Source organism: Sprattus sprattus (genome assembly GCF_963457725.1).
Source record: "Sprattus sprattus genome assembly, chromosome: 5".
NCBI lineage: Eukaryota > Metazoa > Chordata > Actinopteri > Clupeiformes > Clupeidae > Sprattus > Sprattus sprattus.
In genome coordinates, this window is record NC_137924.1 from 22,539,567 (window position 1) to 22,553,203 (window position 13,637).

General features: G+C 41.6%; 1 protein-coding gene across 1 annotated transcript; it reads left to right on the forward strand.

The window, feature by feature from the left end:
• Positions 1-1,720: 1,720 nt before the first annotated feature.
• On the forward strand, positions 1,721-3,786 carry LOC308364947 (otospiralin-like; the record flags this gene model as incomplete). The annotated part of the gene is made up of 3 exons (XM_080838232.1): positions 1,721-1,784; positions 2,083-2,118; positions 3,581-3,786. The coding sequence occupies 3 exons, from the start codon at positions 1,721-1,723 to the stop codon at positions 3,784-3,786; spliced, it is 306 nt and encodes a 101-aa protein (XP_080694358.1).
• Positions 3,787-13,637: the final 9,851 nt, after the last annotated feature.

The following is a 13,637-nucleotide window of genomic DNA, read 5'->3' on the forward strand; positions in this document are numbered from 1 at the left end:
AACGTTCTGCGGTCAACTATTTTCCGATAACTGACCGTTGCTATGCAGTTAATGACCGCTGTCAAGGAAAGTGGCCTTTTTGCCTCTGATTCACATCTTTCGTAGCACTCCGCAAGTAGTACGGTAACTTATCAAGGGAGTTTCAGCGGACGGTTGAGCAGCTGTGTTCTAAAGAATGTTCAACTGTCTTTGAAGTTCAACGTCTTTGGCGAACTATTTCTCTGCTTTTTAACACTACGTATAGTAACAAAAACAAATACATTGTAAAAAGACACACTGTGTTAAGTAATTGTTTTAGTTTTAGCCGTATAATAAGCAGGATAATATATAGAACGCCGGTCATTGTCGGGAAAATAAGCCCCTTCACGGTGAATCAACACCCCTCCGCTTCGCGTCGGGGTGCTGTTCGCCCTGTCGGGGCTTATTTTCCCGACAATGACCTGCGTTCTATACATTATCCCTTACATATTTTAGGCAAACCCCATAATTGAATGTAATACATATAATAGGTGTAAAAAATATCATATGTAGGTTTTATGAGATACATTATTAATCTTACTCAAGTAATTCTTTTGGTGGGTACTTTAACTGCTACTTGAGTCTCTATTATTATAGCATAACAATACTTTTACTTGATTGCTATTTTTTGTGGCAGCAAGCCAATCTATTTCTCTTTTGTAGCAGACAGCTTGTTGTCTGTTTTGACTGTGTTGACTGTTTTGACTGCGGCACAGTTTGATCATTAAATGTAATGTTTTTTCTCTTTTTGAATAGGGTCTGTGCGTGGAGGCCTGTGAAGCCAGTATGTGACGTCTGTCTTTGCTCTTCTGTCTTCTATCTGCGTCTGTGTCTCTATCCTGTGGCAGAAACATGGCTCGTCGACACCCTGCTGAGATAAATGAGCGAGTTCAACGGGCGCTCTTGGAGGGAGGATGCGAAAGTTGTGTTGGCCATCCTGCCCTCGTGTCTTGCGTCTGCCAGCCCCTCTGTCTCATTCCTGTCTGGTCTTCCTCCCTCAGTATGAACAGTCATTGCATTCAATCCCAGCCAACGCAACAACTTTGTTGTTGAGTGACTCATTTTTTACCTTGTTAACACTTTCAAGTTTTTGGGCTAGGGAAAGCTTGTCTGGTCTTTTTCTCTTCAGCTGGTTGTCAGTGTGTGTTTTTTCAGATGCCTGACTGTTGTCAGTGTATGCTTTTTCAGGTGCCTGGCTGTTTTTTTGATAAATTGGCAAGAAGTACTGTATACCAGAATTGGACTTAGGGAGGTGTGGATTTTGAAGAATCCCATCTTCAACTTGTCAACTTTTCCCTGGTGATGTGTGTGTTTTGCGGAGGAGGGTGTTGCTGTAAAAGAGGAGGTCAGGTAGTAAGGACCAGTCAGTGTGCTGTGCTGGCCATTGCTGTCACACTCGCAGGTAAGTCTGGTTCTCTTGGCCTTGCATCAGTATTTGATCCTTTTTTCATCTTTTCAACTCCTTTGTCTGTTGTTTGCTTTTTAAAGTTTTTTAATGGCATCTGTTAAGAAAGGAAGGCGATACATCTGTGTCTACTTTGCCCTGCTGATGCAAAAGATCAGTTCCATTGCCAGGTTCTCACACGTTCTCTTATGAAGTAAAAGTGCTTGCACATGTTGTCCTTGCATGTTTTTATGTGTTGTGTAATGTGACGTATTACTTGTATTATTGCAGCATTCTTCCTCCAGATACTCTAACAGCATGGCTAGTCGCTGTACCCTGCTGGTTGTCTGCTTGTTACTGGTGGGACCTTTCTGGTCATCAGGTATTTTTAATGACTAAGTGTTTGTAATAGCTTTAAAACTGGTGCATTGATTGTTGAGAAATGTGCATTGTTTTAACTGTTTAGTGCTACTTACAAGTGTGTGTTCTTCTCATTCTTTTCTGTACCCCACCACCACCGCTGTCCGTCCTTCTCCATTTCCCTCTTTTTATTGTTGTCTCTCTGTCTCTGCTCCCTTTATCTCTCTCTGTTTTTCCAAAGCTGCCTCCCTCCCTATGTCTCTGGCCATCTCGTTTTTACCCGATCTCTTTTTTCTCTCTATCTCTCGGCTCCCCCTCAGGAGCAGAGGAAATGACTGCATCACAGGAGACTAAAGGTGAGCGTGGCACGCTGTGTGTGATCTACGCCGGTGCTTTGATGAGCATCTGGCTCTGCTTTGCCCTGTCTATATCTGCTTGGCTGTAGGCTAGAAGAAGGCTTTTGCCCTGTGGTGCCGGTGGATGTGGATATGCTGGATGGGGTGGCGGGGAGGGGGGATGCGGGATGGGGGGGGAGCCAACCATGGGGAAGGTAGTTTGCTTTAAAAGCAAGTCAATGGCAAATGGAAATTCCTCCCTCAGGCTTTTAAACCGCAGGCCTTTTGCTCAGGAGAATAATGGGATATGACATGGCCTTTAGGCACATCGTGGGCATCGTTATACGGATGGAAAGCTAAACCCAGTGCCTCTGTCCATTTCTACATGCACTTCAGCCAGGTCTACATCTATTTCTCACAGATAATGGACTTATGATGGAAGTGGCGTGTGAGGGTTTTTTTCCCCGATGCTGACATGAACAAAGTCCCGTATATGGTAACGTTACTATGGCAACATAAGGAGAGAGTAGAAGAACAGATAGAGTCCATTGCAGAATCTATAGAATATGATAATCTCCCACATAATAAAAAGGGGAAAACTCTTTAAATATCATCTTTAAAATGTGTTATAGATTGACTGCACTTTCACAATCAATACTATTTTCAAGTGTATTAAATTAATTAAGTTAAGGCAACATATATGGCTGGTCCTCAGACTTCACCAAACCATTTAAACAAAAATCAAGCCATTAAAAATATTATATTCACTTCCATTGCATTTGGTTAAATGTCTATTGTAGAGTTCACAAGTGACACGTTTTTAACACTGTATACCTTGAACTAATAAATGGACATAATGGAATACTTTTTTGACGCGATCTGGGTAGATTATGTAGTTTATGGCACATATCAAATGAAGACTGTCAACTCATTATGGATATTGTTTGAGTAGTCATAAAGCCTTCTGTGTGCTCATGTGTTCCAGATTATAAAATTATAATAATAAGCGTTAGGGCTGTATAATCTGTCATTTGCTGGGCAAGGTTTGCTGATCCTCTGCTGCTGTTGAGTCACAGTTCTGTCACATTTAGCAATTTCTTGCGGAAATGCATCTCTAGTCTATGTTTGATATTCTGTTGCCAAACAAAAGTAATGGATCTTGTTAAAATGTTAAGGCTTCTAAAGGCAAAGTACCTCAGGTTGGTCCTAAAACAAGTTTCTCAAATCGCCAATGTTCTGGCACAGACTCGTTCAATAGTCCATTGTTATCTGGGTACTTAAGGCCATTATCACTGGGACCTTCATTCTGAAGATAACTAGCCACCATTAAACATACAGTGTAATAGCTATGATCTGTCTGATATGTTCTGTCGTTTACTGAATGCATAATGGCTCTGAATGTTTTCTCTTCTATCGCAAACTAGCAGCTATCCAACCTTGTCACTCATCCGCTCCCCCTGTTTTTGCTGTGGCTGGTCCTCAGGGGAGCGTCTGGTACGTGGCAAGCGCAGCATGCCCAACTGGAACCTGTGGGCCTCAGACTTCTACGGCTGGGTCCAGGAGCTCCAAGCACAGGCCGGCTACGACACGCTGCAGGACCTTGCCCGCACCTACTGGGCCCACTTCCCCATCGCCAGCTACCTGGGCTACGAGTCCGGTCCGGAGCCAGCGGAAGCAGAGGAAGATTGACTCACCAGACACGTTGCTTCAGTACAAACAGCTAAACACATTGTACAACACTTGAATTATTTTTAAGAAGTGCAAACGTGTGTTTAATATATGTTTCAAGCGTTCCGGTTTTTGAGGGTCAAGATGACAGACCTCGAACTGTCTCAGAGCTACATGTGTATCTGTGGCATGGTGTGAGATTGTTCTCAGTGTCAAGGCATTCCGTTGTATTGACAAGACGGCCATAATAAATGCTTTTTTTCATCAGTGGAGAACCTGTCACCATCAGAATGAAGCAAGGACGTGCGGGCACGGGAGGCAAAGTAAAAAAAAATATTTATAAAATAAAATAAATATTAATATTTCTCTACTGATCTGTGCTATACATGTAATTTCTGCATGATTCCAATCATTTCGAGCATTTTTATAATCAAAACAGACAGGACACAGCGAGACGGTGAGGCAGTGCACACATAATAACACGAGTTCATCACAAACTAGCAGCTGCCAACTGTATGTACCTTACCTATACCTGTGTAAAGAAAGCTGATATGAAAAATAACCAGTAGTCAATGTGCAAGCTGCCAATTTAATGGTGATTTAAGATACTCTATTGGGTTTATGTTTTTGTAAATCTGACTGAAAGAGTCAGTGCCTCACCAGCCACAAACCTCACCGCACGTCACTGGGATGAAGGGGCCTCATCCTGCTGCTTCTCATTGATAAGACGCATGAAATGAGACTCAAGAAAAGGATTGGTTTTCACTACACTGAGAAGAAGTGTGTGTGTGTGTGTGTGTGTGTGTGTGTGTGTGTGTGTGTGTGTGTGTGTGAGAGTGTGTGTGTGTGTGTGTGTGTGTGTGTGTGTGTGTGTTTGTGTGCGTGTTTGTGCATGCGTCTGTGCATTTGAACACACAGTCATGTACACAAACACACACAAATATGTGTGAATATGTATTAAGTGTGTTTGGGATCAAGCATGTACTTCAAGAAAGACCATGGTGTATATGACTTCCGCTGCCTGGCATAAGGATTCTGGCTTATGAGCCAATAACGGCCCTTTTCCATTGCCTATGGAGTTTAAGGAGGAGGATTTCAGACAAACGGATTAAAAGACCAGCCCCCTAGGTGGGCACTCAGCCAGCCAGGTGAGTGAGAGCAGTCAGAGGAAAGGAGGAGGGGAGGGAATGAGAGCCCAGGGCTCTGTAGAATAGAGAAACAAGGCAGGGGAGTATTGACAGAGACAAAAGAAAGAAAAAAAAGAGGCAAGTGAGAGAAGACGAAAGAGAGAGAAAAAGAAGGAGAGTGAATGGGATTAAGCAAAAGCTGGATGGACAGGTGCTGTTGTCCTGGGTCAAGGCAAAAGTGCAAGACTGTAAGGCGAGGGCTCTTAAACCGTCTGCCCTCCACATAACCTCACACCCTTCCTTCTGTCTTTTCCCTTTTTTTTGCATACTGCATTCCTCTGTCTGCGTCTTCTCCTGTCGAGGCTTTGCCTTGTGCTAGATCCCATGACTGGGAGTCGAGGATAAATAAGTCCTCTTGTAAGAGTTAACCCGAAACATATACATTATTCCTAGAAATGCTTTAAAAGTTTCGGAGCTAAGGGGAGATTATTCCCTGACTAGCCTGGCTCCTTCGCTAATCAAATTGGATTTCATGCCATCTTGAAGTGCGTGAGGATTTCCCCCTCATAACCCAGACGGATTTACTGTTCTTTAGAACGGCGGCACTTGGACGGAGTCCCAAGCAATCCTTTCTCTGCGCTGCTCTTCACGCCCACACTCGCCGGCCCACACTCTCAGCACTTAGCAATAACGGCTAGTTTCAACCAAACACAACGAGACATAAAGTTGGAAAAGAAAGGGGAATGTTGATAGGGTACATCGCCACAAACGAATTGCCTTGCATAACGTGTATGGGTGGTCCAATTCAGAAATGGCTCAAGGAGAGTGCACCCGTGTAAAACACACAGAGGGACATGGGTGTACGTTAGCTGTCTGTGTGTGAGGTTGTTTATGTATACTGAACAATTTTGGCAGAAGCTGTTTTGTCATGACAAGCCCACACAACCCCTTCCTCCAGTAGTGGCTTAAAAACTTTCCCTCAGGGGGCAAGGCAATTTCCAGCATCGACATCCACATCAAAATGAAAAATAGATTTGTCCAAACAAGTCTGTTTTATGTATTCTTTGTATGACAATAGCGCTTGCACTATTGGGGACGCCATCTGAATTGTGGATGCTGCCCACTGTCACAGCAGGTCAGCAGAGACAATTTGCTACAAATCAGCACAACAGAAAATTCAAAACTGATTTAGTGAATAAATCAACCGGATTGACTGTGGCTAAATCTTGAAGTAGACTCCAACTAAATTCTCTTGTAAATTTCTTCTGTGATCACCAAAAGGGTTGACTGGACACATACATTTTATCAACTTTTTGAAGAAAACAACTCTGAAAGCATCAAGTATTTTCAGAGACTTTTCACACCTCCTCCCTCTCATCCTCTCGCTCAGGCTAGGTCCAGTTCCCTTTTCCCCACCCTCACCCCCAGTCTGTGTTATGTCACATCTGCTTGCTATGAAGTCAGTTTTCTGTCGAGTTTGAACTGTATTAAGTTGGAGCTGAATGCAGTACACTCTGTTGCAGTACTTCGGGCGTGCTTTAAGTGAACGAGGACAGGTAGCTGTATGGCAGCCAAAACAGCTTCAGGATTCCACTCCCTTTGCCAGAAAGCCCAATAAATCACCACTCACTCCCTGCCTTCTGGCTCCTGATTGATAAAACACATCCACGGGAAGACTGAGCCAATGACAGAGAAAAGGGGAATTATAGGTGCAGGTTTTGAGCTGTTTGTGCAGTCTTGCATACTCGCTTTCATGAGCCCCTTTCGAAATAGAAGGGACACAAAACCGTGATAATGGTGACAAAAAGCACTATTGTTACCCCTTTAACTGGATTCGAGACGGCGCCCGTTGCACGCTCGCATGAAGAGCCATTGTTTTGCCTGAAATTATGAAGGTGGAGCGGTCATGTTCATTGGTCACTCTGGATAAATCCCATTCTTTACCTTATTTCTCCTCATTCATCTTCCTGCGTGGCCCAAGAGATCAATCAAGGATGTCTCATTGCTTTACATGCAGGTGCTTGGATAGCATGGTGGGGCCAAAAATGAGCAAACACAATAGAACCTGGGCAGACGTTCCGTGGCATACAGTATGCCCCTACTAAAGAGAAGGAGAGGGAAAACCTTCCTCTCATCAATGTCAAATATAAAGGAAAAATAAGTCAAGTTAACTAAATTCTAGATTGACATATTCTATGATATAAGAAATAAATGAAATGTAATTGACGAATAGGTGAGCTGTACAATTTATATAAACAAATGACTGCATAACGTTGTTAGCATTTGAACAGAACCACACCAACAGGGTTTGTGGCTGCAGAGCATTTATCAACATGTAGAAGAAAGGGCCTGCTGTCTGTCTCTCCTCTTCACTGTCTCTCTTTTGGGAAGGCCTTTCTCTCTCTCTCTCCTCTTTACTATCTCTCTTTTGGAAAGGCCCTTCCCTCTCTCTCTCTCTCTCCTCTTTACTATCTCTCTTTTGGGAAGGCCCTTAGCTCTCTTCTCTTTCCTATCTCTCTTTTGGGAAGGCCCTTTTATCTCTCTCCTCTTTACTATCTCTCTTTTGGGAAGGCCCTTCTCTCTTCTCTTCTTTTCCTTCACTCTCTTTGGAAGGCCCTTCCCTCTCTCTTCAGGATAAACTGTCTGTTTCTTTCTCTTTCCTGTCTCCCATGTTGAAATACAAAAGTCTAAATAACTAGTCCACGAGATGGAAGCATTTGAGCATAGGTTATGTTGGGTCATGTTCATCAAAACAGCAATCCATCCATCACTACATTTAAACAAAGTTACATTTTCAAAGTAGCAGCCTCTAATTGACCTTACCTTTGGCCTGTTCTGTATGGATAGGATATTTCTGACACATATGACAACATGAATAGGCAGCCCTTCATTCAGAAGTGGTCTCTCCTTCAAGTAGGCTAGAAATATTTCTACCTTCAAGGGCCTATGATTTGCCTAATGACTTGATTTTGCACTTTTTATTAAATGATTTTATTAAGGATTCATGATATGCGCATTCATGGCTATGCCTCTTTGAAATGAACAATTTTTTTTACGCCAATAATATGAAATATGCTTTGTAAACCTCTAAATCTTATTAGCTAGTTTTTTTTAATAGCTGATTTGAGATTAAAACCTTGGGTCAGGCTTATTAACAGTTCAGTCTAATTAGCACTGTAGTGTTGTCCAGGACAGCACTGTCCAGGGTGGGGCACCATAAAGAAGTGATTACTGTGCAAGGTGTAAACTAGTCTGTAATATGCGATGGGTGAACTTGTCCATGAAAGTTGAATAATATAATTAAATGAAGAGTAAAGTGCAGTAACAACAGAGTGCGAGTTTTAGAGCTCATTCATTGACACATGAAAAAATTAATGTCTTTAACCTGGATTTTAAAAGTGCTACATTTGGAGCATATCTAAGATCTTCTGCCAGTTCCAGTTGCACGCAGCATAACAGCTAAATTCTGCTTCACCATGTTTGGTTTAGACCCTGGGCTCTATTAGCTGACCTGAGTCCATGGATCTAAGTGCCCTACCCAGTTTATATTTTTTCAACATTTATCAGAGATGTATTCTGGGCCCAAACTGTTCAATGATTTATAGACTAGTAGCAGTACTTTAAAGTGTATTCTGTAACTACTTGGAAGCTAATGTAAAGATAATAGGCTCTGTTCTCTGAGGCCTGGATATAACTCTAGCGGCAGCATTTTGAATGAGCTGCAGCTGTTTAATGTTTATTTTGGGAAGACCAGTTAAGAGACTATTACAGTGTCTACCCACTGAAAATAAAAGCATGAATGAGCTTCTCCTGGTGTTTTTGGAATATCAAACCTTTAATTTATTTGTAAGTTGATGGAAGGCTGTTTTAGATTGATTGCTTTTATACGGTTGGCAGAAGTGAGATCTGAGTCTATTAGATTAGAACACAGAGATTTCTGATTTGGTCTTTGGAGTTTTGAGCCCGAGAGCCGAGGTGTTTGCTAATGCTGATTCTCTTCTGTTTGCTGGCAAACACAATAATCTGTTTTATCCTTATCTAATTGAAGTCAATTTTGGCTCATCAAATTATTTGTTTGCTCTAAACATTGACACAGTGAGTCTGTTAGGCTATAGTCATCTGGTGAGAGATATATCTGTGTATCATCTGCAAAACTATGGTAATTAATGTTGTTGTTCTGTTGAATTTGGCCCAAAGGCAGCATTGACTGAACAGAAGATGTCCAAGAATTGATCCCATGTCATAGCCACCAAGACAGATTCATAACTGTCAATGGTGACAAAGTAACTCCGGCCTTCCCAATACAATCTGAACCAATTAAGGACTGCTCTGGAAAGTCCTACCCAATTTTCCAACCTCTTCCAGCAGGATTCTATATGCAGTGTCAAATTCAGCACTTAGATCTAGTAAAACCAGAACTGATATTTGATCGTATCATTTAACTCTATTATAAGATCAGTTTCAGTGCTGGGCTGAGGTAGGAAGCCTGATTTAAATTTTAGTTGTCTTTTTAAAGAGTGCCTTAATGGCAGCTGTTTTTAGTGCCTTTCGGAAAATGCCTGAAAGCAGTGAGCCATTAACCATTTGTGTGTCGAGACAATATCTTTATTATTTAAGATATTTAAGAGTTCTTTGCGCAATAATATTTAATTGATACATATTTGTGAAAATATTTCAATGTGGTCATAGAGATGGCATAGTTCCATTGTTTCATTGTGTGGTGTTGATGGTCTATCTGCAAGCAAAGCAAGCAAATTCATTACATTTCTCTCAATTACATTACCTCATAGTTTAAACTACTAAGGCATTGTTTATAGGGGTCATAGTGGATTTGAAGTTTAGTTTTACTCCAGTTGCATTCAACTTTCCTACATTCTCTTTTAGTTTTCTTGACTTTTACATTAATGACACTCAAAATGTTCAAGTTAATATGTACCCAGGAGTACATCAACTGTCTCTGCACTCATGAATGGTAACATAGCCATGGCCTCAATAGCAATAGTAATCTCGTCTATGTATCTTTTCTCAACAGAAACAGTGCTTATTTCAACCTCCGGAGTGATAAGCAAGTCAAAGAAAACACATGAATGATCAGAAAGGGACAAGTCCTTGACCATAACAGGCGCAATGTCAAGATCTTAAGTAGCAATCAGATCCAAAGTGTGGCATTGAGTGCAAATAGGCTCTTCCACATGCTGCGAGAGACGAAAGGTGAAAAGTAGTGTCAAAAGGGTCTTTGGAGTTATTGTCCATGTAACTATCTGTGTGGAAGTCAAACCACTGTTATAATAATAAAGCAGCTGTAATCAATATCGATACCAGACAGTAGTTCAGCAAAGTCATCAATAAAAATGGCAGAGTATGACCTTGGAGGTCTGTAATTGGTTACTAACCCTGTTCACCCTTCAATATTAAACTGAAGTATTCAAAAGAAATAAAATGACCAGGTAGTCACCCAAAGGTCAGCGTGCCGACTGTTTTACTTCAGACGCCTCAGAATGTTACACTAGAATTCGGTGTTGACAGTCTGACCCTGGGGGATTTACAAATGACAGGAACTGTGTTGTGCAGAATTTTGGGTGCTCCTGAAGTTTTCAATATAATTTTCTCTACCCACCACCCCTACTTGCCGGATTTGACTCTGTAAGACTTGTTCCACTTCCCCAAGATGAAGTTCAAGCTGAGGGGTTGCCGTTTTGACACAGTGGAGGAGAGCCAAAGCGCATCACAGATGGTGCTGGAAACACTTAAAGAAGAGGACTTCAAGGTAGTGTCCCAAGCCTGCTAAGCGTTTTTTTTTTAATATTGCCAATTTCTTCTCTCAAAAATACCAGTTTCATAACAATTGTATGTTGCAAGTGACAAGGAGCCAAATAGCGGGAGCATGTCACCTCTTGACCTCCGTCATCTTGATAATTAAATAAATGACACAGACTCTCTGGGTGACAAAACTTGATGTTATGTAAAACATCTTAACATGCTACAGGTGAGTTGCATTTTGAGCATAAGGTCGTATTTTTCAGCATAGTCCAACACCTGTATTTTTTTCATTTTCACCCTTGTATAAATGTACAATGTTTTTTTCTCCAGACTGTGAAAAGGGGGCATAGATCAGGACTTCTGAACACAGTACGTATGTGTAAACTAAATAGCAAGACCTCTTCCACGGTTCTGTGCATTATGCTCAATCAGGGACCGTTCAATCTCCCTTGGCTGACAGTCAAATATTTCTTCCAGGCAAAACTACTGTATATCCTTCTGTCAAATTAAGCTGTGCTATATTGACTCAACACAATGATCTTACATTCAAATGAAGAATGCTGTCTCCATGGTGTATGTTGACATAGAACAACTAGAAATAGTCATCATCTTCAGACACAGAAGAAACAAATAGGCATTGAGAAAAGAGACAATATTATGGCTTTTAACACATCAAATTATAGTGATGATTGTCATTCTTGACTATGAATTAGGTGTTCAGGCATCTCATGTGGTTTGTTGTTATGGAGGTAGTTATATAACCGCAGCTGGATGTTGCTGTCATTTTAATTTTGTAATGTTGCTGTCATTTCCCACAGCTCAACTCATTCACTTGACTTTGTTTACCTGTTTTAGCACATATCTCTGTAGTTTTATCCAGTTTGTCCTTGTCAAGAGTATTAAATCCCATGGTGTTCTCCAGGCACCTGGCATCTCAGCACATTGCCAAATCACATGCATCATCATGTCCGTAAGTGACTCGATAAATAATGAGCCAACAGCAATTTAATATCCTCAGACTAAACATATCTGAGATTGCGACAGGTGTCACTGGAAGTCTTGATTCTATAAGTAAAGAAAATAACTTTCCTCAACTGCTAATGCTTTTGAAGTATTCTCTTCCTAATTATATAATATCCATCAGGGGCGGAGTGGGACACAAAAATCCACCGGGACAATTCTAACTGCACCGGCCCACCACCGGCCCACAACGTGCCCACAACGTGCCCACAACTGGCCCAACCCGCATCCCCTCCACCTCCCATATATCAACTACAGAAACAAACGGGCGGCTTTTGATCATTATTGTTAGATTTAGAGTTGATGTGTGCGTGACAGACATGACAGTGACAGTGACAGTGTATTTGTATATGTACATTTATGGAAATACGGAACAAATCGCGTCCCGTATTGCCGTATTGGCTCAAATGTTATGCTAATTCGCAACAACGTGTCCTGTCAACTCACTCGCATCTAGTTGACGGCTGGTTGAATAAATCCGTAATTCTTGTACATTTTGATGCACTTTCCTCCTGCATCCGCCTCTTTTTCAGTCTGGCCTTTTTGCCCCCTCCTTTCTCCTTTCTCTTATGTCCCTCCATCAGGTACGCTTCACCTGCTCTCTCTCCCTGATAGCCGCTAATTTATCTCCCTAGGTTCACTTGATAAAGGCAGAACGATACACATTTCCCATGATGCTTTGCTCGACCATTCTACATTCAACAAAAAAACGAATTAAATCGCTGGCCAATTTATATTTGTGGTCATGAAAGTAATGGAGCGTCTGAATAAAAAGAATTACATCAATATAGGAGGCTAAACAAAAATCAGAAGGTTGGATTAATGGGAGTGAGTTTGACAGACGCCACCATAGGTGTGATGTACAGAGACAAATAGCGCTATAAATAGTGGTTGGACGGCCCGACGCTGTAACTTTCGGAGAATTTAGAGATTTTCACGGGACCATGATTTGACGTGCATGCAAATTCGATGGGCCGCTCATGGCTTTGACTCAACGGCTGCGAAGGCCGGCCTGCAGGCTGGTTCTCGACAGATAATTGGCCGACAGGCCCACCGGGAAAAATCCCGGTGCTCCCGATGGCCACTCCGCCCCTGATATCCATGTCATCTCTGACTGTCTATTAACTTTTGACAAACATCAAAAACTTCGGTTAAATCTCGATCTACCGTCTGTGTAAAATGGCCAGGCAATCAACCACTCTAATCCCAAAGTTGAGAGGCTCGTTAATATATTTAAAGCACGGTCTGGTGATGTCTGTCTTTTACATTTGCTACTTTGGTCTTACCTATATGGCATGTTCTAATTAGCTTTTCATCCTTTTTCAGATCATCCTTTCATCATTGTATTACTATACAAATTACTTTGTCTTGTTCATGTACGTTCCCTTCGATAAATTGTTATTGATGAATTGATTGATATTTGTGAAGAACCAAGTTGGATATCGGAAGTAGACAACTCATTATTGCAGCATTTTGTCGCGGTTGATGTATTTTGTACTACTGAAATAGATTATGAAAGTTAATGAATGCATGTTCTGCCTCTCAGTGTGTGTGAGGGGAGGGAGGACAGAAAAGGGCAATGTATGTGGGTGCAGTAGCCTATAGAGGGATACCACAACGAGATAGAAGTAATGAGGGCAGGACAAAAAGTTTCCGTGAGTTGGCAGCATTCGGTAGTGAGTTTGTATTTTGTGAATTGGATTTAGTCGGAATGTCATCGCAATCTTTGCATCTGACAGGCGCGTTATGGTGTGTTATGGGTGCCACCTACTGGTGGTACATATCAGTGACGAATGATAATATGATGATACTAGATCAGTGATGGATGATGATTCATCATGGCGCCAGAATGAACGTAACACTAAAAACACCTGCTTCCCTGTATTAAAAGTATACACAATTTGGCAGATCAAATATAAACCAGCTATGCATAGACTGAGTGATAGTCATGACCTGATTCTGAAG